Source organism: Lagenorhynchus albirostris, chromosome 5 (genome assembly GCF_949774975.1).
Source record: "Lagenorhynchus albirostris chromosome 5, mLagAlb1.1, whole genome shotgun sequence".
NCBI lineage: Eukaryota > Metazoa > Chordata > Mammalia > Artiodactyla > Delphinidae > Lagenorhynchus > Lagenorhynchus albirostris.
In genome coordinates, this window is record NC_083099.1 from 134,034,380 (window position 1) to 134,061,292 (window position 26,913).

The 26,913-nt window shown below is 45.6% G+C and overlaps 1 protein-coding gene across 1 annotated transcript in view; it reads left to right on the forward strand.

The window, feature by feature from the left end:
* Positions 1-735: 735 nt before the first annotated feature.
* Positions 736-26,913, forward strand: part of IFNGR2 (interferon gamma receptor 2) — a 34,606-nt gene continuing 8,428 nt past the window's right edge. The window contains exons 1-3 of the mRNA XM_060150856.1: positions 736-999; positions 15,643-15,775; positions 22,520-22,728. Coding sequence (XP_060006839.1) covers positions 924-999; positions 15,643-15,775; positions 22,520-22,728 — 418 coding nt within the window. The 5' untranslated portion in view covers positions 736-923. The remainder of the gene's footprint in view (positions 1,000-15,642; positions 15,776-22,519; positions 22,729-26,913) is intronic.

Below are 26,913 nucleotides of genomic sequence, written 5' to 3' on the forward strand. Positions count from 1 at the left end.
ACTCGGCCTGAGGGCAGGCCTCCCACACACACCCCCGCAGCCCCAGCGCCTGCGGTTACTTCCTCATACACTCCTTCACAGCCTGAAACTGGGCCAAACCCACAGGCCGTTTTGAAATGTAGGACATTTCTCTCCCCCTCCGCGATACTGGGCGCCCATTAGCCCCGAAGCCCCACTCCTTCCTTCTCGCAGGCTCTTTCAATCCACTATACCCTTAAAACCTATTTTCAAAAAAGGGTTCAAAGCTGAGTAGGTACTTTAGTGACTAATAAGCAAGCAAAAGCTTCAGCTCAAGGGAGGAATGCTCCAACTGTGCAACCCCTGGAATCAGGGAGCAGTGGGAGAAGACGGGGTGGGGTGAGGATGGAGGGCTCCGCGCGAGGCCCACCGAGGGCTTTGGGTTTCGAGGGGGTCGCAAGGCCCCCGAAGGTGGCGTCTGGCAGGGTTCCCTCTCCCCGCCCCCCCGCCGTCCTCTGTGCCAGGCCCAGGCATCGCTTCGGGAGACCCCAGCTCGGGCGGCCGCAGAGGTCGGGATCGGGCCGCGCTGGGCGCTTCGGCCGCGGGTAGATGGGGTGGGTTGGGGGGGCCGGGAGGTCCCGGGCCGCGGTTCCCGGGAGCGCCGGCGCGAATGGGGGGCGCCGGGAAAATCCCCGCGGCGGGCGGGGCGCAGGAACTTGGCGGCCTCGCTGGGCGGGGCGCGGGCGCCGGGAGGGGCTGGCCTGGGCGCGGCGGCCGAGCCGGGCTCTCCTGCCGCCCGGGACGCGCCGCCGCCGCCGCCGCCGCCGCTCTGGAAGAGGCAGGCCCCAGCGCCCTGCGCTCGCCATGGCCACCTAGGCGGCGACGTGAGCGGCTTGGCGACCCCGCGCCGGGGCCGGGCCGCGCCCAGAGCGCCGCTGAGGCCGCAGCGCCCAGAGCCCCGGGCCATGCGGCCGCCGCCTCTGTTACTACTGCCGCTGCTGTTACTGCTCAGTAGCTGCGGCGCAGCGACGCCCCCGGCAGGTAAGCGGGGCCTGGGCCCCCCACCCACCCAGAGGCCGGCCGGAACCGTTGTCGCACGGGTGGGTGTCAGCGGGGAGCCCGGAGTAGGTGGGGTGCCCACGGGAACCCCGATAGGTTGGGGGTAAACGGGGGTGTCCCTAGCAGCTGGGGTCCGCAGGGAACCTGGATCGGTTGAGGGGCTACAGGGCTGCCCCGATCGGGCGGGGTCCGCGGGGAGCCCGAAGTGGGTGTGGGGTGGTAGGGGAGAATTCCGGGCAGTCTCGGGGCGTGGAGGTGGCGCAGCGGGAGGAGCCGCTGGACGCCGTTCGCCTCTCCCGGCGCCCTGGACATCGCTGGCAGGAAGGAGGGGCTCAAGCTGCCCCTGCCTGAATCTGGACACACGCTAGCTCCTTCTCTCCCACCCCCGCGCCGCCGCCCAAACTCCAGCGCGGCCCGACTCCGAATGTCTCAAAATGAACAAAGGAAAAACCGAATCCAGGGCTCGAGGAAAGGCCGCCTCTGCGGGCCACAGCGTCTTCTCCTGGGCCGCCTGAACGTAGCCCCGTCTGGCACGTCCTCCCCAGTGGCCTGAGCTGGAAGCAGGTCCCAGGCCTGCCTTCCTGGCAGCTGCGTGCCGTGGAGGCCAGCCACCGGCAGGGACCTCCGTCTTGGAGGTTGTGACTGTAACTCAGTCTTACTGTGGCCGGGTGTGTTTGATATCGGTGTGAAACCCCGATGGGGAACGGATAGATGGGGGGGGAAGGGGGCGGGGCGGGGCTGCGCTGCGCTCGGGGCAGGACCCAGAAATGTCGCGTTGCGGGTAAGGAGGTCGGTCAGCTGAACCAGACTGTTAATCCCAGCTCCGTTCCCATCTGGACGGCCCTTTAGCTGAGATCGGCCATCTGCTTACCTCTGACACTAACTGACCATACTTATGAGCGAAAGAGAAAAACTACAAAAAAAAGAGAGAAAGAAAGAGAAAACAATGGCAAAGGTGGATGTGTGAGAACATTCTGTGCATGTCCACGTGTTTGTGTTTTGCTGGGTTCTTTCCTGTAGAAAAGCCGGCATCATAGATTGGGTAACACTTAAGAAGTCTCAAGAATTTAGAAGTTTCCTCCCACTTGAATTCTCAAGGTGTTGTTTGCGTTTGTTTCTTTTATCAGCATCCCTTGCTAAAGCCCTTAAATGCCGTAGATCCTGGCTGAGGGGAGCCTTGCATATGGGGATGTGTGCTCCTGGTTAAATGGCTGTTTCCCCTGGGAGTCGGACAGATGGGTTTGAATCTCGACTCCGCTCCTCCCCAGCTTCAAGCCTTGAACAACCTATGTCTGCCCCTTCCCTGCTTCCTTCACATGAGATTTGGGCACTCGTAAAATGTTAGTAATTGCCCAAGGTGGTCCTAGGTCCATCTTTCTAGTGATTATCTTTGATTGTATTCTGCAAAAGTTTGGGTCTCTGTGATGCATTGGAAATAAGCTGGCCCTTCACCACAGATCCTTTGCAAAGCAGCACCACATTATACTAATCTGTTTTTTGTGACTATTTGAAATTTTGCATAGTAAACAATTGAAAACTAACCGGGATATTTTTAAGAGAAACTCTTTGTTGGTCAAAACACAAAGTGAAAAGATTAACGATTATATAGTAAACGGGTAGTAAGTAGAAAAATTTCCAGACTTCTCCATAATTTACAGGTGTCCTTCAGTAGTCACGTAATTGCTTTTATGGTCAGAGGGGGGAAAAATACAAGTACTGGAAACAAAATTTTTAAAGGGGCACTTGCAATATCTACCCCTTCGAGTTGTTGGAAGGATAACATATGTAAAATACCGGACCTGACCCAATCTGTAGTAGGTGGTGCTTTAGATAGAAGCTAATCAAAGCATTAAAGTGCAGTAAGTCAACCCACTCTTTAGTAATTTAATTACCCGAATGTTGAAGAATTAAGACTTCTATTTGTAATTGTCATAGCTGCTGCTTATTGTCTAGCAGATTGGAATGTCCTTAGGCCACAAAATTTTCTCACCATGACTTGCTGGCTTGAACATCGAAAGCTTCTCAGAGCTTAGAGACCACTGAGAAAAACCATAAATCCCCGACCACATAAAAACCATTGCAGATAAATGTGTATTAAGTAACTCCTGTTTGTCCATAATCTCAACAGTGGAAACTACTATGTAACTGGAATGTTTGGGGGCAAACTCTATAAATGATAGTAATGTCCACCATTTAATGGGCTACTCTTTTAAGTCAGACAAGCTGTTAAGTGCTTTCTACGCATGATCTCTCCTAATTTCCTCACCCATATTTTGAAGTGGATAAGAGCCCCATTTTACTCCCTGGGAAACCAAACCATCCTTTATAGGAAGAGACAATTGGTCTAGGTAAATAAGCTGATGTCCAGTATTTACAGACGAGAGCAGCTTCCTGGTTATGGGTGAGGATTCAGGGAATGTCTTTTTGACTTCTCCTCATCTGCAGGGAGGTGAGATCATTGATGTTCATCATAATGACCCAGCCATGGGAAGATTCTGAAGGGTGTTCGATTGTCAAGATTAAATGATTAGGGCTTCCCTGGTGGCACAGTGGTTGAGAGTCCGCCTGCTGATGCAGGGGACGCGGGTTCGTGCCCCGGTCCGGGAAGATCCCACATGCCGCGGAGCGGCTGGGCCCGTGAGCCATGACCGCTGAGCCTGCGCGTCCGGAGCCTGTGCTCCGCAACGGGAGAGGCCACAGCAGTGAGAGGCCCGCGTAACGCAAAAAAAAAAAAGATTAAATGATTAATTTTGATGTTAGCAGTACTTTATTTTATTATCTGTGTGTGATGTGTGTTTATCAAACTATGCTGTTAAGACCCAGGAGAGACTATTCTTAAAAATGTATAAAATCTCAAACACCTGGATCCAGGGTGGATCGGAGGTGACCGGTTGGGGCAGGAAGGTGGAACAGAAGGAGCTGTGGTTGTGAGGTACAGAGGACACACTTGGCACCTCCCTAGGTTATCTCTTCTTACCATTAACAGTTATTGAACCATTGCCCCAAAGACCATGGAGAAACAAGTAGAGTGGGGCTTTGTACACGCTACTTAGGACTGTGAGCTTTTATCTTGTAGGAGCTGGGGTGTCATTAAAGGCCTGGTGTCCACCTCCAGGGACTGTATTAGTTTCCTGTTGTTGCTGGAACGAATGACTACCAACTTGGCACCTCAAACATGTTCGTCGCCTAACTAATTGGCCATCAGGCGATTTTGCTGTAAAAGATAAAATAACTGGTTGATAGTTTGGTTTCAAGCGGTTGAAATGTGTCAGCAGCATTTCTTCCAGTTAGTGAAGTTACTGATGACTTTATCGAGCTGACCGATGATGATGATTTTGTTTCTGATTTTGAAACACACTACCCTGGAAGAGAAAGAGACCAACGGCCTTAAAGGTGCAGCGTTGAACCAACGTTTCCCATAGAACTAAACGTTTCTCAAGGGACACGTGACAATGTGCCAAGACCACACAATAGCGTAGAGGCTTTCACAACGCAGTACAAAGCTCAGTTACAAACATGCATCCCAGTGTTCAGAAACTGACACCTCGCTTAATGCAATATGAAATCTTAGTGAAAAAGAGAAAGCATGAAACAAGTCAATAAGCACAAAACAAAACAAAACAAAACAACGTATAATATGATGAACGAAAGACTTTGAAGACAAGGGCTTTGTAAAGCCCGCAAAATAAAATCAGTTGTTTGCGCAGCATTGCCATGCATCTACACACATTTTCAATGGATTCAAATATTTTGTATTTTGCAATAAAGTCTTCTAAGTTTCGTCATCACTTTTCATGTTTCATTATGTCTTATGCACTGTCTCTCTTTTATTTTTCATTATTTTACTTTTTAGAGCTAAATCGCCTCATGGCAAATTAGTTATTTGGCAAAAATGTTTGCAGTGAAAATGCTGTGGCAAAAATGTCTACGGCAAAGAAGCTTATGGTGAAGATGCCTAGAACCAAATTTAGTGTCTTGCAGTTCAGGAGGTCAACAGTCAGATGCAGCTTTCACTGGGCTAAAATCAAGGTGTTGTAGCGATGTGCTCCTTTCTGAGGGTTCTAGGGGAAGAATCACTTCCTTGCCTTTTCCAGCTTCTAGACAAACATCCTTGTGGTGACATCGGGTCCACCCAAATACTCCAGGATAATCTGTTTTTAAGTCTTCTGATTTGGACTCTAAATTTCTTTTTTTTTTTTAATTTTTTTAACATCTTTATTGGAGTATAATTGCTTTACAATGGTGCATTAGTTTCTGCTTTATAACAAAGTGAATCAGCCATACATATACATACATCCCCATATCTCCTCCCTCTTGCGTCTCCCTCCCTCCCACCCTTCCTATCCCACCCCTCTAGGTGGTCACAAAGCACCAAGCTGATCTCCCTGCGCTATGCAGCTGCTTCCCACTAGCTATCTATTTTACATTTGGTAGTGTATATATGTCCATGCCACTCTCTCACTTTGTCCCAGCTTACCCTTCCCCCTCCCCGTGTCCTCAAGTCCATTCTCTACATCTGCGTCTTTATTCCTGTCCTGTCCATAGGTTCTTCAGAAACATTTTTTTTTTTAGATTCCATATATATATATGTTAGCATATGGTATTTGTTTTTCTCTTTCTGACTTCCTTCACTCTGTATGACAGTCTCTAGGTCCATCCACCTTACTACAAATAACTCAGTTTCGTTTCTTTTTATGGATGAGTAATAGTGCATTGTATATATGTGCCACATCTTCTTTATCCATTCATCTGTCGATGGACACTTAGGTTGCTTCCATGTCCTGGCTATTGTAAATAGAGCTGCAGTGAACATTGTGGTACATGACTCTTTTTGAATTATAGTTTTCTTAGGGTATATGCCCAGTAGTGGGATTGCTGGGTCATATGGTAGTTCTATTTTTAGTTTTTTTGAGGAACTTCCATGCTGTTCTCCATAGTGGCTGTATCAGTTTACATTCCCACCAACAGTGCAAGAGGGTTCCCTTTTCTCCCCACCCTCTCCAGCATTTATTGTTTGTAGATTTTTTGATGATGGCCATTCTGACCAGTGTGAGGTGATACCTCATTGTAGTTTTGATTTGCATTTCTCTAATGATTAGTGATGTTGAGCATCCTTTCATGTGTTTGTTGGCAATCTGTATATCTTCTTTGGAGAAATGTCTGTTTAGGTCTTCTGCCCATTTTTGGATTGGGTTGTTTGTTTGGGGTTTTTTTAAAACTAAATTTATTTATTTTACTTATTTATTATTTTTTAGCTGTGCTGGGTTTTCGTTGCTTCATGTGGGCTTTCTCTAGTTGCGGTGAGCAGGGGCTACCCTTCGTTACAGTGTACAGGCTTCTCATTGCGGTGGCTTCTCTTGTTGCAGAGCACAGGCTCTAGGCAGACAGGCTTCAGTAGTTGTGGCACGCAGGCTCTATAGAGCAGGCTCGGTAATTGTGGCACACGGGCTTAGTTGCTCCGCGGCATGTGGGATCTTCCCAGACCAGGGCTCGAACCCGTGTCCCCTGCATTGGCAGGCAGATTCTTAAGCACTGTGCCAACAGGGAAGCCCCGGTTGTTTGATATTGAGCTGCATGAGCTGCTTGTATATTTTGGAGGTTAATCCTTTGTCAGTTGCTTCGTTTGAAAATATTTTCTCCCATTCTGAGGGTTGTCTTTTTGTCTTGTTTATGGTTTCCTTTGCTGTGCAAAAGCTTTTAAGTTTCATTAGGTCCCATTTGTTTATTTTTGTTTTTATTTCCATTTCTCTAGGAGGCGGGTCAAAAAGGATCTTGCTGTGATTTATGTAATAGAGTGTTCTGCCTATGTTTTCCTCTAAGAGTTTTATAGTGTCTGGCCTTACATTTAGGTCTTTAATCCATTTGGAGTTTATTCCTGTGTATGGCATTAGGGAGTGTTCTAATTTCATTCTTTTACATGAAGCTGTCCAGTTATCCCAGACCCACTTATTGAAGAGACTGTCTTTTCTCCATTGTATATTCTTGCCTCCTTTATCAAAGATAAGGTGACCATATGTGCATGGGTTTATCTCTGGGCTTTCTATCGTGTTCCATTGATCTATATTTCTGTTTTTGTGCCAGTACCATACTGTCTTGATTACTGTAGCTTTGTAGTATAGCCTGAAGTCAGGGAGCCTGATTCCTCCAGGTCCGTTTTTCTTTCTCAGGATTGCTTTGGCTACTCGGGGTCTTTTGTGTTTCCATACAAATTGTGAAATTTTTTGTTCTAGTTCTGTGAAAAATGCCATTGGTAGTTTAATAGAGATTGCATTGAATCTGTAGATTGCTTTGGGTAGTATAGTCATCTTCACAATGTTGATTCTTCCAATCCAAGAACATGGTATATCTCTCCATCTGTTTGTATCACCTTTAATTTCTTTCATCAGTATCTTATAGTTTTCTGCATACAGGTCTTTTGTCTCCTTAGGTAGGTTTATTCCTAGGTATTTTATTCTTTTTGTTGCAATGGTAAATAGGAGTGTTTCCTTAATTTCTCTTTCAGATTTTTCATCATTAGTGTATAGGAATGCAAGAGATTTCTGTGCATTAATTTTGTATCCTTCTACTTTACCAAATTCATTAATTAGCTCTAGTAGTTTTCTGGTATCATCTTTAGGATTCTCTATGTATAGTATCATGTCGTCTGCAAACAGTGACAGTTTTACTTCGAATATGTTGAATAATAGTGGTGAGAGTGGGCAGCCTTGTCTTGTTCCTGATCTTAGTGGAAATGGTTTCAGTTTTTCACCATTGAGAGCAATGTTGACTATGGGTTTGTCATATATGGCCTTTATTATGTTGAGGTAAGTTCCCTCTATGCCTACTTTCTGGAGGGTCTTTATCATAAATGGGTGTTAAATTTTGTCAAAAGCTTTTTCTGCATCTATTGACATGATCATATGGTTTTTCTCCTTCAATTTGTTAATATGGTTCATCACATTGATTGATTTGCATATATTGAAAAATCCTTGCATTCCTGGGATAAACCCCACTTGATCATGGTGTATGATCCTTTAAATGTGCTGTTGGATACTGTTTGCTAGTATTTTGTTGAGGACTTTTGCATCTATGTTCATCAGTGATATTGGCCTGTAGTTTTCTTTTTTTGTGGCATGTTTGTCTGGTTTGGATATCAGGGTGATGGTGACCTTGTAGAATAAATTTGGGAGTATTTCCTCCCTCTGCTATATTTTGGAAGAGTTTGAGAAGGATAGGTGTTAGCTCTTCTCTAAATGTTTGATAGAATTTGCCTGTGAAGCCATCTGGTCCTGGGCTTTTGTTTGTTGGAAGATTTTTAATCACAGTTTCAATTTCAGTGCTTGTGATTGGTCTGTTTGTATTTTCTATTTCTTCCTGGTTCAGGTTGTCCATTTCTTCCAGGTTGTCCATTTTATTGGCATATAGCTGTTTGTAGTAAGCTCTCATGATCCTTTGTATTTTTGCAGTGTCAGTTGTTACTTCCCCTTTTTCATTTCTAATTCTATTGATTTGAGTCTTCTTCCTTTTTTTCTTGATGAGTCTGGCTAATGGTTTATCAATTTCGTTTATCTTCTCAAAGAACCAGCTTTTAGTTTTATTGATCTTTGCTATCATTTCCTTCATTTCGTTTTCACTTCTTTCTGATCTGATCTTTATGATTTCTTTCCTTCTGCTAACTTTGGGTTTTTTTTGTTCTTTCTCTAATTGCTTTAGCTGTAAGTTTACATTGTTTATTTGAGATGTTTCTTGTTTCTTGAGGTAGGATTGTATTGCTATACACTTCCCTCTTAGAACTGCTTTTGCTGCATCTCATAGGTTTTGGGTCATCATGTTTTCATTGTCATTTGTTTCTAGGTATTTTTTGATTTCCTCTTTGATTTCTTCAGTGATCTCTTGTTTATTTAGTAGTGTACTGTTTAGTCTCCATGTGTTTGGTTTTTTAACAGACTTTTTCCTGTAATTGATATCTAGTCTCATAGTGTTGTGGTCAGAAAAGATACTTGATACAATTTCAGTTTTCTTAAATTTTCCAAGGCTTGATTTGTGACCCAAGATATGATCTATCCTGGAGAATGTTCCATGAGCACTTGAGAAGAAAGTGTAATCTGCTGTTTTTGGATAGAATGTCCTATGAATATCAATTAAGTCCATGTTGTTTAATGTATCATTTAAAGCTCGTGTTTCCTTATTTATTTTCATTTTGGATGATCTGTCCATTGGTGAAAGTGGGGTGTTAAAGTCTCCTACTATGATTGTGTTACTGTCAATCTCCTCTTTTATGGCTGTTAGCATTTGCCTTATGTATTATGGTGCTCCTATGTTGGGTGCATAAATATTTACAATTGTTATATCTTCCTCTTGGATTGATCCCTTGATCATTATGTAGTGTCCTTCTTTGTCTCTTGTATTAGTCTTTACTTTAAAGTCTATTTTGTCTGGTATGAGTATTGCTACTCCAGCTTTCTTTTGATTTCCATTTGCGTGGAATATCTTTTTTCCATCCCCTCACCTTCAGTCTGTATGTGTCCCTACGTCTGAAGTTAGTCTCTTGTAGACAGCATATGTATGGGTCTTGTTTCTGTATCCATTCAGCCAGTCTATGTCTTTTGGTGGGAGCATTTAATCCATTTACATTTAAGGTAGTTATTGATATGAATGTTCCTATTACCATTTTCTTAATTCTTTTGGGCTTGTTATTGTAAGTCTTTTCCTTCTCTTGTGTTTCCTGCCTAGAGAAGTTTCTTTAGCATTTGTTTGTAGAGCTGGTTTGGTGGTGCTGAATTCTCTTCGCTTTTGCTTGTCTGTAAAGATTTTAATTTCTCTGTTGAATCTGAATGAGATCCTTGCTGGGTAGAGTAATCTTGGTTGTAGGTTTTTCCCTTTCACCATTTTAAATATGTCCTGTCTCTCCCTTCTGGCTTGCAGAGTTTCTGCTGAAAGATCAGCTGTTAACCTTATGGGGATTCCCTTGTATGTTAATTGTTGCTTTTCCCTTGCTGCTTTTAATCTTTTTTCTTTGAATTTAATTTTTGATAATTGTATTAATATGTGTCTTGGTGTGTTTCTCCTTGGATTTATCCTGTATGGGACTCTCTGCATTTCCTGGACTTTATTGACTATTTCCTTACCCATCTTAGGGAAGTTTTCAACTATAATCTCTTCAAATATTTTCTCAGTCCCTTTTTTTTTCTCTTCTTCTTCTGGGACCCCTGTAATTCGAATGTTGGTGCGTTTAATGTTGTCCCAGTGGTCTCTGAGATTGTCCTCAACTCTTTTCATTCTTTTTTCTTTATCCTGCCCTGTGGTAGTCATTTCCAGTATTTTATCTTCCAGGTCACTTATCTGTTCTTCTGCCTCAGTTATTCTGCTATTAATTCCTCCTAGAGAATTTTTAATTTCATTGATTGTGTTGTTCATCATTGTTTGTTTGCTCTTTAGTTCTTCTAGGTCCTTGTTAAACGGTTTTTGTATTTTCTCCATTCTATTTCCAAGATTTTGGATCATCTTTAATATCATTACTGTGAATTCTTTTTCAGGTAGACAGCCTATTTTCTCTTCATTTGTTAGGTCTGGTGGGTTTTTCCCTTGCTTCTTCATCTGCTGTGTATTTCTCTGTCTTGTCATTTTGCCTAACTTACTGTGTTTGGGGTCTCCTTTTCACAGGCTGCAGGTTTGTAGTTCCTGTTGTTTTTGGTGTTTGTCCCCAGTGACTAAGGTTGGTTCAGTGGGTTGTGTAGGCTTCCTGGTGGAGGCGAGTGGCACCTATGTTTTGGTGGATGTGGCTGGATCTTGTCTTTCTGGTGGGCAGGCCCACGTCTGGTTGTGTGTTTTGGGGTGCCTGTGATCCTATTATGATTTTAGGCAGCCTGTCTGCTAATGGGTGGGGTTGTGTTCCTGTCTTGCTAGTTGTTTGGCATGGGGTGTCCAGCAGTGTAGCTTGCTAGTCGTTGAGTGGAGCTGGGTCTTAGCGTTGAGATGGAGATCTCTGGGAGAGCTTTCGCTGTTTGATATTACTTGGAGCTGGGAGGTCTCTGGTGAACCAGTGTCCTGAGCTTGGCTCTCCCACCTCAGAGGCTCAGGCCTGACACCTGGCCGAGCACCAAGACCCTGTCAGCCACACGGCTGTGCACGCCCTGCGTCCTCCTCAGAACCCTAAGTTTCATCCCCTCCCAAAGATATCTGTGTCCTGTGAATACATTAGGACACAGACATCTTTGGGAGGGGCCACTGTTCTGCCTACAGCAGGGTCATACCATTGAACACAGTGATCAGCATGGGGCTGGGCCCTCTGTTGCTGATCACTGAAGGCAGGGTCTGGGTATTGGGTTGCGGCTCGCCACCTGCAGAAGCAGCCATCCATCAGATCACCCTGAAATGGGCACGTCTTAAAATTCACACTTAGGCAGCAGTGTCTGGTTTGCCTTTCATTCGTGGTCCTGCATTTGCCCCTCACTCCATCTCTGGGAGAGATGGTATCATTTCATTATTCATGGGAAAACTGAGGCTCAGGTGGGGTCGTGGTAGGATCCCATGGCTCTAGGTGGCAGGATCAGGATTCCAGCCAAAGCCCTTTGTCCAGAAATTCTCTTCCCTTCCCACAGAGCCTTTGTCAGCACTGTTGACAGAAGGTGCTATGGCCCTAAGTATATTGACCCTTTAGAGCCATCCAGATAAGTCCATGGTCCAGAGTTATACCCACTCCCTGCCTCAGCCACTGAGACCAGAGAAAAGGCAGGACTTACACATAAAGCAAGGAAGAGAAAGAGAGACAGAGATTAGCGTGGGTTTCGGGTGGACAAATGCAACCCTGAGGACACAGAAACTGGCTACATAATCCCTGAAGCAACTCAGGCCGCTGGGCTGCAAGCCACTCGCTCCCCAGATCCTGCGTGCCTGGTCCTCCAGGCACTAGGGATGAAACAGCCCCCACGTGTGGCAACACCCAGCCCTCCTGGAGCTCGCTGCTCTAGTGTTGGGGGAGACTGTCAGTGAGCTGCTAGCAAGGAGGAGAGGAAACGATCACGTGGTGCTCGCACTGTTCTCAGCACCGCATGTGAAACCCACTCATTCCTCATAATAACCCTTTGAAGTCTGCACTGTTTTCGTTTCCATTTCGCAGGGGAGGCAACCAGGCACAGAGAGGGAAACAGCTTGCTCAAGGTCCCGCACAGAGCGCGTGGCTTTGAAACCAGGCAGTCAAGTTCTGGAATCCATGCCTCTCACCACCGGGGTGTAAACAAAGGACGCAGGTGGTGGGAAAGCTAGGAGAAAAGGAAAGCAGGGATCGGGAGTCCCCTGCTCTGGGCTTCGTAGGCAGGAAGCTGCTCAGATAAGGTGGCATCTGAGCAGAGACATGAAGGGAGCGGGGGAGAGAGCCTGGCACAGGGGGAGAGAGGCTCCAGAGAAGGGCAGCAGCAAGGGCAAGGCGAGGTGGGAGGGTTCCCGGCGCTTCCCAGGAACAAGGTGGAGGCCACGGGAGGCCGTGGAGGGACGGGCCTCCTGAGAGGCGTGCAGGGCCGGGGTTGAAGCTGTTGGTGTTAATGAGTGGGCAGCCTCTGGTACTTCACTGTGAAATCTACAGCCGTAAGACTCATTTTCTTCTCTGAATGTGGTGAGACAGGGGAGTCCAAGAAACTCAAATACGAGAGCAAAACTGCAGGTTCTCTCTCCACACCTCAGTAAAATGAAAGTTGAAGAAAGTGGAAGGCTCATCCGGAGACCCCAGCTTTTCCAGAAGGCTTTCTTCTGGTCCACATGCCAGCTGGGGTGGAAGACTTCACTGGCCCCCTGCCGCGCCCTTTCTCAGCTGAATGTTTAGACGGGGGGAGGGTGCCAGGAGAAGGGCGGAGGGGGCGGGAATGCCTCTGGCCCCTCCCCAGAGATGGGGAGATGGGAGGAGCCCTGGGACAGGCCGAATAAGGGTCCCCAAAGGTGTCCACATCCTCATCCCCGGAACCTGTGACCACGTTATCTTACATGGCAAAAGGGATTTGGCAGACGTGATTAAATTAGGGGTCCTGAGCTGGGGAGATTATCCTGGATTGTCGGGCTCTGTGGGCCCAGTGCAATCACAAGGGTCCTTGGAAGATGGGAGAGGGAGGCAAGAGAGTCAGAACCAAAGAGACGGCAGCACAAGAAAGACTCAGCCCAGCATTGCCGGAGGCAGAGGCCATGAGCCAAAGAATGTGAGCAGCTTCTAGGCAAGGAAAAAGGCAAGCTTCCAGAAGGAACAGAGCCCTGCCGACACCTTGACATGGGCCCAGTGAGACCTACTGCAAACTTCTGACCTCCAGAGCTGTAAGGGCATAAATCTGGGTTGTTTTAAGACACTACATTTGGGGTCATTTCTTTCAACATCAGTAGGAAACTGGGGACTTCCCTGGTGGCGCAGTGGTTAAGAATCCACCTGCCAGTGCAGGGGACACGGGTTTGAGCCCTGGACCGGGAAGATCCCACATGCCGCGGAGCAGCTAAGCCCGTGCACCACAACCACTGAGCCTGTGCTCTAGAGCCCGCGAGCCACAACTACTGAGCCTGTGTACTGCAACTACTGAAGCCCGCGCGCCTAGAGCCCTTGCTCCGCAACAAGAGAAGCCACCGCAATGAGAAGCCCACGCACCACAACAAAGAGTAGCCCCAGCTCGCCACAACTAGGAGAAAGCCCGCATGCAATGAAAATCCAATACAGCCAAAAATTAATTAATTAATTAATTGTTTAAAACTAGGAATCTAATATAGACAGTAGAAGGTCTCCGGTATGCTCTGATGGGTGCCCAGCCCCAACCAAGCACTCACCCCTGAGACCCTGCGCATCCCTCCCTGGAAGCAGAACTTCATTTCTCAGCTCAGCTTTGGCATCCACTGGGCTATAGCAGCCACAGTGAGCGGGATGGGCCTGACCAGGAGACCAGCCTCCCGCCATGCTGCGCCTTTGGCCCAGCTTCCATGAGGCCTGGTATGAGTTGGCAGCAGTGCTGGTGAGCTGCTTGAATTAAGATCTAGAATGGAGGTCAGCCCAAGGTCACAGCTGTGAAGACAGTGGACATTCTGTAAGTAAACAAGTGGCCACAGACTCTAGGTAATGTACCTTTCAGAAGAGAGCAGCGGGCCAGGCTATCAGCTGATCCGGGCATCCTTCTTTGAGCTTGGATGCGTTTACTGAAATTGTGTGGTTTGAGTTTCCTGCTTTGAATTCTGGAACGGCATGTTTTTCAAACTTTACTTTCCACCTCTGGGTGTTTCTCATTAATGTTTTTTTTTTTTGTCTGCTGCGTCGGGTCTTTGTTGCTGTGCGTGGGCTTTCTCTAGTTGCAGCGAGCGGGGGCTACTCTTTGTTGCACAGGCTTCTCATTGCGGTGGCTTGAGCACGGGTTCTAGGCATGCAGGCTTCAGTAGTTGCAGCACACGGGCCCTACAGCTCACGGGCTTCAGTAGTTGTGGCGTTCAGGCTTAGTTGCTCTGTGGCATGTGGGATCCTCCCGGACCGGGGATCGAACCCATGTCCCCTGCGTTGGCAGGCGGATACTTTACCACTGCGCCACCAGGGAAGTCCCCATTAATCTTTAAATCTCAGAGAAAGTCTATCATTACGGTCTGTTTTCTAACTAGAGCAAAGGCTCCCGTGCGGGCAGCCTCTAGCCCAATCCTATAAAGCACCTGTTTGGGGTTGTGTCTCCCAGGTCACCCCGAAAAGGGGGATTCAGATCTTGGTGGCAGTTCCCTGGGGAATGTGTTATTCTGTTGTTTGTAGTTCTCAAACTTCAGTGTGCATGAGAATCAGCTGGGAAGCTTGTTGAAAATGCAGAACTCCTGGTCTGGGGTGGAGCCTGGGAATCTGCATTTTAACTTCAGTGCTTGCGATGTTGGGGGGGGTCTTTGAGAAACACAGCGACTCTGATGAAGCCCAGAAGACAAGTCCTCACCCTCCCAGGTGTCTGTGGGCTTTGCATGCCTGGTTTGGGGTATGTTTCTGTGTGTGTGTGTGTGTGTGTGTGTGTGTGTGTGTGTGTGCGCACGCGCGCGCGCACCCATGTTTGTGGACGTTTACCAAACACTCCTTTGGTATAAGTCTGGGTCTAATGCATGTCAAGTAGTCATCAAGTTAACTTTCTCCACGGCCTTCTGCAGTCTACTGTTACTTATTCCTTACTCCTGACGAAGAAACAGAAGCCCGGGCTGTTAAGTTACCCACACTTACTAAACGTAAAACAGGCATTCTGGTTCAGCCAGACCCCATACCCAGGACCCATTCATAAGGACTGGAACCTGCAAGTGGAAAGGCATCCCCAAGCCCCCCTTTTTCCCATGGTCTGTGTCAGTGGTGCCGTCTTTAGTCAAAGGCTAAAGGAGTAGGGGAGAATGGGTAATACCAAAAACCGAGGCGTAATGGGAAGGAAATCCAAAAGAGGGGATATATGTATATGTATGGCTGATTCATTTTGCTGTACAGTAGAAACTAACACAGCATTGTAAAGCAACTATACTCCAATAGCAATTAGTTAAAAAAACAAACAAACAAAAAAAACCAAGGCGTAGGAATGGTCTGGTAGAGTGCATTGGAATATTTTTGTAATCGATTTTTCTCCTCTTGACCCTCCCTTTCTCTCCCGCCTCTCCCCCCTTCTCTTATTCTCTGTCCCCGTCAAGACACCCCCTTCCAGCTGCCTGCTCCTCGAAACCTGAAGGTTCACCTGTACAACGCCCAGCAGGCTCTGAGCTGGGAGCCCGTGTCCCTGAACAATGATGCAAGGCCGGTGGTCTACCAGGTGCAGTATAAATAGTAAGCGACATTTCTGTTGGCATTCTTACTGGGAGCTGGGGTTGGGAGGTTGTTACGGAACCTGAGGCCAGCTGCCTGTTCTTGCCTCTTGGCAGGATTGTAAGCAAATCCATGGGAAGCAGATAGTTCTCTTGTACTTTTTACATCTCCAAGGACAGAGATTTCACAACACCCCATGTATCTGAAGGCTGAAAGGACCCTGGCCATCAGAGAACTCAGCTCTCTAACCACATGACTGCTTAGTTTGGTGAAAGTTGATTCATCAGTTTCAAGAGAAGATGTATAAAAAGCCTTCCTGTCTTGAAAGGGCAAGAGGCATCTTTTGGTCTTCATCTCTTTCAAGTGTCAAAATCTGGTTTATTTAGGCTTGTGGGCCAAATTTGGTCTAATAAGGAAGTTATTCATCTAATGAACTATTAATTCTCAGTTTCTAAGCTGGTGTTCCATTTTGCATTTTTTTCCGGCCCCTCATTCTGTCTCTAACCTTCTTTTCAAGCTTTTTTACAGTTTGCCATCACTTGATTTGCAGTATAGACACATAGGGGAAGAAGAAAGGCAAAATCCAAGTCCTTGTTTACCTTGTTAAATGAATTAAGTGGAGACTAAGTTAAAATTATTGTGGGAATTCCCTTGCGGTCCAGTGGTTAGGATTCCACTCTTCCAATACACAGGGCGTGAGTTCAATCCCTGGTCGGGGAACAAAGATCCTGCATGCCACACGGTGCACACACACACAAAAAATTGTCGGCTAAGTCATGTTTAGATTACTAAATAAGCAAAATTAAAAAAAATAGGAATGCTAGGGGCTTCCCTGGTGGCGCAGTGGTTGAGAGTCCGCCTGCCGATGCAGGGGACACGGGTTCGTGCCCCGGTCCAGGAAGATCCCACATACCGCGGAGCGGCTGGGCCTGTGAGCCATGGCCGCTGAGCCTGCGAGTCCGGAGCCTGTGCTCCGCAATGGGAGAGACCACAGCAGTGAGAGGCCCGCATACCGAAAAAAAAAAAAAAAAGGAATGCTCAGTGCTTTTGAGAATGTGGCTGGTGGATGCAGTGCTGGATCAGGATCAATTATGAGCAAGGCCCCCTTAGAAAATAATTCTACTCTTCACTTACAGTCGTAGGGATTTCCATGTTACTTTCATCCTAGGCAGACAATACGACCCCCCCATCAGGAAAAAAAACCAAACTTTTATTCATGAAGATATACTGATACATTGAAGTGTCTATTCATGTCCATTAGCAGGAAGGTGGCAAACTGTGTCAAGTTTTAACTTATGGATGAACCGTTAGGTGACCAGTAAAAAGGGTAGTTATGTGTCACATGACAGCAGGTGCAACTGTATGCGACATGGAATGAGTCTGTGGTCAAGAGCAGGCAGGCAATGTAGAAAAATTACAGATGGTTAATTTGTTAGAGGAGTAGTTTCCAGATGACTTCGTTTTCATCGTGAACTGTCCATTGTAACAATACTTGCTTAACAAAAATAAATTCTGAACTGGGATTTGAGTACTATCTCTGGATTGCATTTATCTATTTCTTAAGTAATTATAAATTACAAACATGATCATCTGTAATAAAAGGACCAGTCCATGAGGACCGGCTACATAATTTGCAGGGCCCGGTGCAAAATGAAAACATAGGGCCCCTTGTGCAAAAACTATTGGGAATTTCAGGATGGTAAAGCAGAGCTTCAAACCAGGTGCCCTCCTAGGAGTACAGCTTTGTGCCACTGCGCAGGTCACGTGCCCATGAAGCTGGCCCTGCTCGGCATTGAGTAAATATGGTATCCTAGAGCCACACAAGAAGATTTCAGTAAGGGGAAGTTACAGCTGATCTGTTGACTAGCATTCCTTAGCCTTGACTGGGGAAGTACATTTGTGGGTTGACAGAGCACCTCTAAATATTAGAAGTATTTGTTAAAGCCTTTGACAGTTTCACATCACAGACCAACCTGTTTCACTGTTTTCTATTTGGAAAGCATTTTGTAGATATTTTGCCAGGTTAGAGGTTGGTTTGGGATGTGATGTGTTGAATGCGAATGTCCCTATTTGTAAAAGCTGAGGGGGTCACTGAAAACTCAAACAGAAGCTAATTTTGTTTTCTTTTCCAATTACAGATTTGATCATGGAAGAGGGCCTTTGCTTTTTTTGTCGGTTTGTTTCTAGGTACTTTAACATGTTTAGGACATTTTAGTTACATTAAATAATTTAATTTTGAGGCTCCTGGGACTTAAAAGTTTCCATTCTGTTTCTCTCCAGTAAAACATCACTATAATTATAAATAAACGTGCCTCTGTTTTTTGACAGTCACAGTAGCAAAGCCAAAATTACATAGAGCACTTTGTGGGAAAATTTTAAGTTTAAATCAGAAGTTGCAGATCATGTGGCCTAAAGTCTGTGTTTGGTCACAGTGTTTAATTTTCTTTTTCCAATTAGTGCCCACATTTAAACATCTGGAGAGTTCACTTAAAAAAAAAAAAGAACCGAATTTCTGTTTGTTCTTGAAAATAAAAACAGGCAGACAGCAGGGCCCTTTCTAGGTCACACCCCACTTGCCCAGTCTTCCCAATGCATTTTTTAAATTTCATTGTTTTATAATTTTAATAGCAATACATTTTCTTTATAGAAAATGTGGAAAATCCAGAAAAGTAAAAAGAATAAACTTAAAACGACCTGCTGTCCAAGAAAAATCACTATTCTCATTTTAGCGTATTTCTCTCTAGACATTTTTTTCTAAATACACGCAGTTGTTTGCAAATGTGCCTGCATGTGTGTAAGACTGAAACAAAACGGGCTACGCTTCTGGGTCCTGTTTCCTTGTTTTCTTTCCTTTTAACTTAATGTAGTTAAGCATGTAGCCACTTTTTTCATACAGTTATTTCTGTGTGAACATTTTTATTCTATGTTCTGTTATATGATGTATCACTCAGGATTTTTTAAACTTTTCCTCACTCACGAGTGGTATAAATAGTTGACAGTTCGTGACTGTTATAAGTAATGTCCTCAAACATAAACTGTGTCGGATTGTTTTCTTACATTTCTGGCCGATGACTTGCTGGGTTCAAAGGGAAAAAACTTCATCATTTTTGGAAGTGATGTAACAGAGGCTGGACAGTGAAATCATTGGTTGCCCAGGTGTTTAACAGACATTTAGATGGTGGTTACTAGGCACCAGGCCCTGATCCAGGCACTTTCCTGGTGTCCACTGTTTCAACTGTCAGGACAACCCTGAGAGTCAGATGCTATAGTTCATCCCATCTTATAGATAAGAAGACTGAGGAACAGAGAAGTGAAGTAACTGGGATTTGAACCCAGGTAATCTGGCCCCAGAGTCCATGTGTTTAATCATTATGCTGTTCTCCCTCTCATGATGAGGTTGCTTTCAAAATTAGGTAAAAGGGACAGAGGCCATCCACATGAGTACATTGCCAGGAGCCAGGACTACTTGCTGGGTAAGGCTCAGACTGGCTGATTCAACATAAGCCTGGGCAAGAGGGTGGGAGTCCAGACATGGGGCAGTGCCATGCTCGTGAGGCTGTGTCCATTTCATTATCCATTTAAATGGGGCCCACAGCACCTTATTTTTGTCCTTTGCAATTAGATGGGGAGGCCACCTTCCAGAACTCCACTTCCCCCCACCCCCGCAAACTGCTGACCTTCATGTGTCAGCTCTCATTTAAATTTGTGTCAGCTCTCATTTAAATTTGGATGGCTTATGCCCTTTTAAACACCTTTTTTGAGAAACACTTTTAAAAAGTAGTTCTGAAATTCAGCGGATTTCTGTGTATTGATTTTGTAACCTGCAACTTCACCAAATTCAATGATGAGCTCTAGTAGTTTTCTGGTAGCGTCTTTAGGATTTTCTATGTATAGTATCATGTTATCTGCAAACAGTGACAGTTTAACTTCTTTTCGAATTTGGATTCCTTTTATTTCTTTTTCTTCTCTGATTGGCTAGGACTTCCAAAACTATGTTGAATAAAAGGAGCGAGAGTGGACCTCCTTGCCTTGTTCCTGACCTTAGAGGAAATGCTTTCAGCTTTTCACCCTTGAGTCTGATGTTAGCTGTAGGTTTGTCATATATGGCCTTTATTATGTTGAGGTAGGTTCCCTCTGTGCCCACTTTCTGGAGAGTTTTTATCATACATGGGTGTTGAATTTTCTCAAAAGCTTTTTCTACATCTATTGAAATGATCATGTGGTTTTTATTCTTCAATTTGTTGATTTGGTGTATCACACTGATTGAGTTGCGTATATTGAAAAACCCTTGCATCCCTGGGATAAATCCGAAAGGGGCAAGCTTGGAGGTGAGGGGAGGAGATGGAACATGGGTGGTCAGTTCCCTGGCAAATCAGGGAGAGGGCCTTTTGCCCCAGTTCAACAACTGGGATTGACAGGGAGAAGGTTATAGTACCTTTAAGTATCTGTATAACTTAAAAAAAAAAACACTTACCCCCTTGTGAAGCACAGCACCCCCAGACTGAGAGGGGCTGCCTGTGGTTTGTGGTCCCTTCCCCATTAGGGCCTGTGGCCCCAGGGCGTGGAGTATGGTGGGCGTCTTCTGTGGAATCCCTGGCCACATGTGGCTTTCATCTGGTCACCCGCCACATTAGCAGAAGATAAGTCTCCAGGCAGGGTCAGAGGTACACTTAGAAGCACATGTGTTGTGTGAGAGCTGGTGGCCGTGACCCCCTCAGCCTCATTTCTCCTGTCTCCCCTGGCCTTGCTTTCCAGGCCAGAGTTGCTGTCCAGGGCACAGCCTGTCCCTAGAGGGGACAGTGCCTGCTGCCGCACTACTGAGGCTTCTAGAGCTACCTCCCTGCCTTTCCTCAAGTCAGTCACCTAAGGACAGAGCTCAGAGTCAGCGGGTAGAATCCCACGTGGGCAGGTGGCATTGGGCCTCTGGGGAATGCATTCTCACTTACAAGGATGCATGGCCTTACATTTGGCAAAGTTTTCATGTGGCCAAGACTCTCTTTAAATGGGCAGCTATGGGGTAAAAACAAACTCTACACCAGCAGGAAGTATGGGTATGGTTTGTATGAACACAGTATCATACATATAACACCTATAACAGCCTAAGACATAGGCTACAGAGGCTGAGTTTGAAGCATTAAAATCAACTGTAGAACAAAACGGCAGAAAATGTTTGCAAATCATATATCTGATAAGGGACTTGTATCCAGAATGTATAAAGAACTCTTACAACTCAAAATTAAAAGGCAAATAACCCAATTAAAATATAGACAAAGGATTTGAGTAGACAGTTCTCCAAAGAAGATATGCAAATAGCCGATAAGCACGTGAAAAGATACTCAACATCATTAGTCACCAGGGAAAATACAGCCACTTGGATGGCTACAATAAAAAAGGCATGGGCTTCCCTGGTGGTGCTGTGGTTAAGAATCCGCCTGCCAATGCAGGGAACACGAGTTCGAGCCCTGGTCCAGGAAGATCCCACATGCCGCGGAGCAACTAAGCCTGTGCGCCACAACTACTGAGCCTGCGCTCTAGAGCCTGCAAGCCACAACTACTGAGCCTGTGTACTACAACTACTGAAGCCCGCGCGCCTAGAGCCCTTGCTCCACAACAAGAGAAGCCACTGCAATGAGAAGCCTGCGCACCGCAATGAAGAGTAGCCCCTGCTCGACACAACTAGAGAAAGCCCGTGTGCAGCAATGAAGACCCAATGCAGCCAAAAATAAATAAATTTATTTTAAAAATAAAATAAAAAAGGCATAATAACAAGTGTTGGTGACGATAAGGAGAAATTGGAACCCTCATACATTGTGGGTGGGAATGTAAAATGGTGCAGCTACTCAGGAAATCAGTTAAAAATAGAGTTACCATATGACCCAGCAAGTCCACTCCTAGGTATACACCCCACAGAACTGAACATAAGTTCACAAAGAAATTTACATGTGAATATTCTTAGCATTATTCACAATAGCCAAAAAGTGGAGACAACCCAGGTGCCCATCAGCAGATCAGTGGATAAACTAAATGTGGTATGTACATACAATGGGACATTATCTGGTCATAAGAAGGGATGAAGTACTGATACATGCTACAACATGTATCACGCTTGAAAACATACTAAGTAAAACAGGCTAAGTGAAGGGCACTCGTCACAAAAGACCACATAGTTCATGATTGTATTTCTGTGAAATGTCCAGAACAGGCAAATCCAGAGATAGAAAGTATATCAGTGGTACCGTGCTTGGGGGGTGGAGGAAGTGGAGAGCGACTGCTGTAGGTGCAGGGTTTTTAGGGGATGATGAACGTGTCCTGAAATGGATTGTGCTGAGGCTGCACACCCGTGTGAATTTACTGAAATCCATTTTAAATGGGGGTAGTGGTACCACTTTCAATGGGGGTAGTGTATGGTATGTGAGCAATGTCTCAATCAAAAACATCGAATTAAAATCTCATCTCTGGGGCTTCCCTGGTGGCGCAGTGGTTGAGAGTCCGCCTGCCGATGCAGGGGACGTAGGTTCGTGCCCCGGTCCGGGAAGATCCCACATGCCACGGAGCGGCTGGGCCCGTGAGCCATGGCCGCTGAGCCTGCACGTCTGTAGCCTGTGCTCCGCAACAGGAGAGGCCACAGCAGTGAGAGGCCCGCGTACCGCAAAAAAAAAATAAATAAAATAAAATATAAATAAATAAAAACTCATCTCTGGGGAAACTGTTAATATGTGATCAAAGAGAGACTTGTGCAAAGTAAAATCCTTCTTCCCTTTGCAGCAGCACTAGTAGTACCTGGTATGACGTCAACAGAAAAGACAGCAGGGTGGATTGTACGAACCGCACCGGGACAGAGTGCAACTTTACCGCAAACAGCCTCTCGGAGGGCTTCCCACGGCATTTCAACATCACTCTACGCCTCCGAGCTAAGCTGGGGGACCTCGTCTCTGCCTGGGTAGAGGCGCCTTGGTTCGAACACTATCGGAATGGTAAGACGACTTGGGTACAAACTTCCTTTAACGTTTGCAGGTTTTCTTCATTTTCCTCTTCGCTGAGCGGTACTGACTCCACGCCCCTCCGTCCTGCTTCTCACCCTAAATAACCAGCCCCCAGGTGGGTATGATCGTCAAACCCGAGTACTGACCACGGAAGCTGGGGCTAGGGGAGGGTGATTTGCTAGGCCTGGGAGTTGTCAAACCGCAGCCTGCAGGTCAAAATCCTGCCCACCAACTGGTTTTTGTAAAGTTTTATTGGAAAGAAAATGTGTTATATATGTACAATGGAATGCTACTCAGCCATAAAAAAGAATGAAATAATGCCATTTGCAGCAACATGGTTGGACCTAGAGATTATCATATAAGTGAAGTAAGTCAGAGGAAGAAATATTGTATGATATCACTTACATGGGGTATCTAAAAAAATGATACAAATGAACTTATTTACAAAACAGAAACAGACTCACAGACACAGAGAAAAAACTTATGGTTACCCAAGTGGAAAGGGGGGGAGGGATAAATTTGGAGTATGGGATTAAGATATACACACTACTATATATAAAATAAACAACAAGGACCTACTGTATAGCACAGGGAACTTGTAATAACCTATAATGGAAAAGAATCTGAAAAAGAATACATGTATAACTGAATCACTTTGCTGTACACCTGAAACTAACACAATATTGTAAATCAACTATACTTCAATTTAAAAAAAAGAAGTTTTATCGGAATGCAGTTTCCCCATCTTTTCATATACTGTCTATGGCTGCTTCCAAGCTGCAACAGGCGAGCTGAGTAGTCGCAACAGGGGCTGCATGGCCAGTCAGAGCCTCAACTCACTCTGGTGCTTTACTGAGAAAGTCTGCTAACCTTTGTGCTGGAGGGAATACTAGCATATTGGCTTCACTGATCACTGTTACATGGCACAACTTCTTTTACGTTCAGGAATGATTTTAGTTCAGCCTTGAACAGTACCTGGCACATAGGAGAAAATATCTGTGGAATGATTGAATGAACAGATATGCTCCCAGATGTTGGAAGGGAGCATGAGAGTCGTCAGACACTAGTTTATAGATGTGTTCCTTCAATTATTCATTTTTCACATGGTCAGCCATGCCTAATGTTTCTCCGGTGTCTATGCAAACACAAAGTATGGAACTTCGTGGGATCCTGATTCAAATTAAACAAAGGTATAAGACAATTGGGGAAATGTGATCACTGTCTAGATCTTTGATGATTTATAAAGCAATTGTTGCTAATATACTTTAGGTGTTGTAATGGTATTTTGTTATTTTTTTTAAAAAGGCGGAGAGTCTGGTCTTTTCAAGATACATACTGAAGTATTTACAGATGCAATGATGTAATGTCTGAGATTCCTTCAGAATAATCCAGAGAGTGGGAGGGGCAAGGTGGTCCTTACAAGGTGGATGGGCACAGGAGAAACAAAACTGGTCAGGACTTGATGGTTGCTTTAAAGTTGGGTGATGAGTACATGAGCTTTCTTTACAGTCTTCTCTCTACTTTCTATATGTTTGAAATTTTCTGTAATAGAAGCTAAGAAAGGGACTTTCCTGGTGGTGCAGTGGTTAAGACTCCACACTCCCAGCACAGGGGGCCCGGGTTTGATCCCTGGTCAGGGAACTAGATCCTACAATGTAGCGTGCCACAACTAAGAGTTCACATACCGCAACTAAGACCCAGCACAACCAAGATAAATAAATAAATTTTTTTAAATTATTTTTTAAAAAAAGGTTTTTGCTGGCAATTTGAGGATGGTACGGTACGAGAAGACAGTGCAGTCCCTGCTGGCTGGTCTTCTGTGGACAAGTTATTTGTCCTTGAGTGGAGAACCATCACACATCTGAGCTATCAAGCATTACCTAAGTGGGAATTAGTGGAGAAAAAAGTAATGGCGGTATCGGAAGCAGGACCTGTCATCAAGTTGCTGGTCCAGAGTCAGCCAGCTGCTGCTCTCTCTCCTCCCGGCCAGAGTTGGGCAGCCATGTCCTCGGTTAGTTACTGGTGGGGAGTCACTGGTAAACTTCAAGACAGTGGTGTTCTCAGAGCCCATCGCTGCTTTCAGCACTTGCGGTCAATCAGGATGGGTAACCAACTTGAAGATGCTTTACTGAGGGTAGAGGGATGAGATGGTGCCTGAAGGGGGCAGGCTTTGGCATCACATAAACTTGGGTTCAAATCCCAACACTGCCACTTACCGGCTGTTACTCTGGGCAAGTAATGTCCCTCTGGGCTTCAGTTTCCCCCTCTGGGAAATGGGGATGGCCCTCTGTGGTTGTTACATAGATCTGTGTGGACACGGATGTAAAGTCCGTGTTGCCAGGTTTAGAGTGATCGCTCAGTCTGTGGACACTGCTATCAGTAATGACCCATAGATCCACTGAGCCCTCCTTCAGGGCCCAGAGAAAAGGCAGACTGTCCGCCTTCGAGAGACAGACTCATCACGTTGGTATCAGATTCTCCATCTGGCATGCCCTTCAGAAAGGCAGGTCTTTCGGTGCTGACCTTTCAGCGGTTAAGTGATTAGTCATCCAGGCTCCCATGCCCACTCCGGTGGGTAAGTCACAGAAAAGTCTAGAGAATCTGCTCAGCGGGGCCCTGGGCCTGCAGGTCCACATGTTGTTCCATGCTCCAGTCACTTTGCTTTCAAAAGCGTAGCTTGAAGACGTGAGTGCCAGCATCTGTGAGCGGGTTTAATGAGAGCTTTTTGTTACCCACAGCTAATCCACTAACATCGCTGTGGCTTGAGGTGGGCCAGGCCCGACCCTGTATCTGTCTGGACTTAGTTCCTCCACCAGAACAAAGGAGATCAGAGGGCATGAGTGCAAACCCTGCAGGGACCAGTTACTTTTACAGAGAGAGAAAGGTGACCAGAACACATGCCTAACCCTCCCCAACCTGGGAGAGCCCAGGGTGGAGTGTGGAAGCGAGAGAGAGAAATCCAGCCCCACTTTGGTGAACGCAGAACTGGTCACCGTGATATGATCATCTGTGTGTATAGAAGGTGCAGAAACAGGCCTCTTAGAACTTGGAGGACACAATCTGTATTTTGATCTGAGTTCCTCTGGTTAATTATACAATTTAAATGCTCACCTGATAAATGCCGTAATCTTCCTTCTAAGAGCATATTATGAGCCATAGTCCTTGGCTGTCCTGTGACTTATATGAAAAGCCTTAACAAATAGATGTATGATGGTAATATTTCTCAGTTATTATATTTAATCATTGTATTAGAAAAAGCTAGAAAGATACACGTATTTAAAAGTTTTTAAACACCACTTTTGGTGGGCTAACAAAATCTTTTCCCTCTCTGCATGAAAATTTGACTTTTGGTTAACCTTCCAGCTCTCTGGAAACCTGACAAAGGTGGCATATGAACCACGTTATTTTTTTTTTTCTTTTCCTTTTTTTATTGGGATATAGTTGTTTTACAATGTTGTGTTAGTTTCTACTATACAGCGAAGTGAATTAGAGTTCCCCATGCTATACAGGAGGTTCTTGTTATCTATTTTATACATATTAGTGTATATATGTCAATCCCAATCTCCCAATTCATCACACCATCACCCTGCCACTTCCCCCCTTGGTGTCCATCCGTTTGTTCTCTACATCTGTATTTCTGCCTTGCTAACCGGTTCATCTGTACCATTTTCTAGATTCCACATATATGCGTTAATACACGATATTTGTTTTTCTCTTTTTGACTTACTAGCATTGCTTATGGTCAGAAGGACCTCTGGTTGGTAAATAGCACTTCAACCAGGCCAGTCTTAACCACCTGGTAGGAAACCGTGTCTGGGGCATTGCTGAGTGAAGGGGTTCTTGTAACTTGGGCATGTCCCTTGTGGGGACTCTGGAAACTCTTCTTGTAGAATTGTGATGAGAAATACTGGCTCTTGTGGTTGAGCCAGGGAGTGCCCTGTACCTGCCCGATCCTTGCACCTGAGCTGTCTCCTGGGGGTGGGCAGGCGCGGCCATGTGGACAACTGTGAGGACCCCTCCTTCCGCGAAGGCCAGAAACCCCTGGGGCCACTCTGTAGCTCCACTGGGCTACCTGCCCTGGAGCCTTCCAAGTAAATCTGGTGCCCAGAACAGCCTCTGGTAGTCTGAATGCAATCTCATGGCATATATAAATATATGCATGTGTGTACCATACTA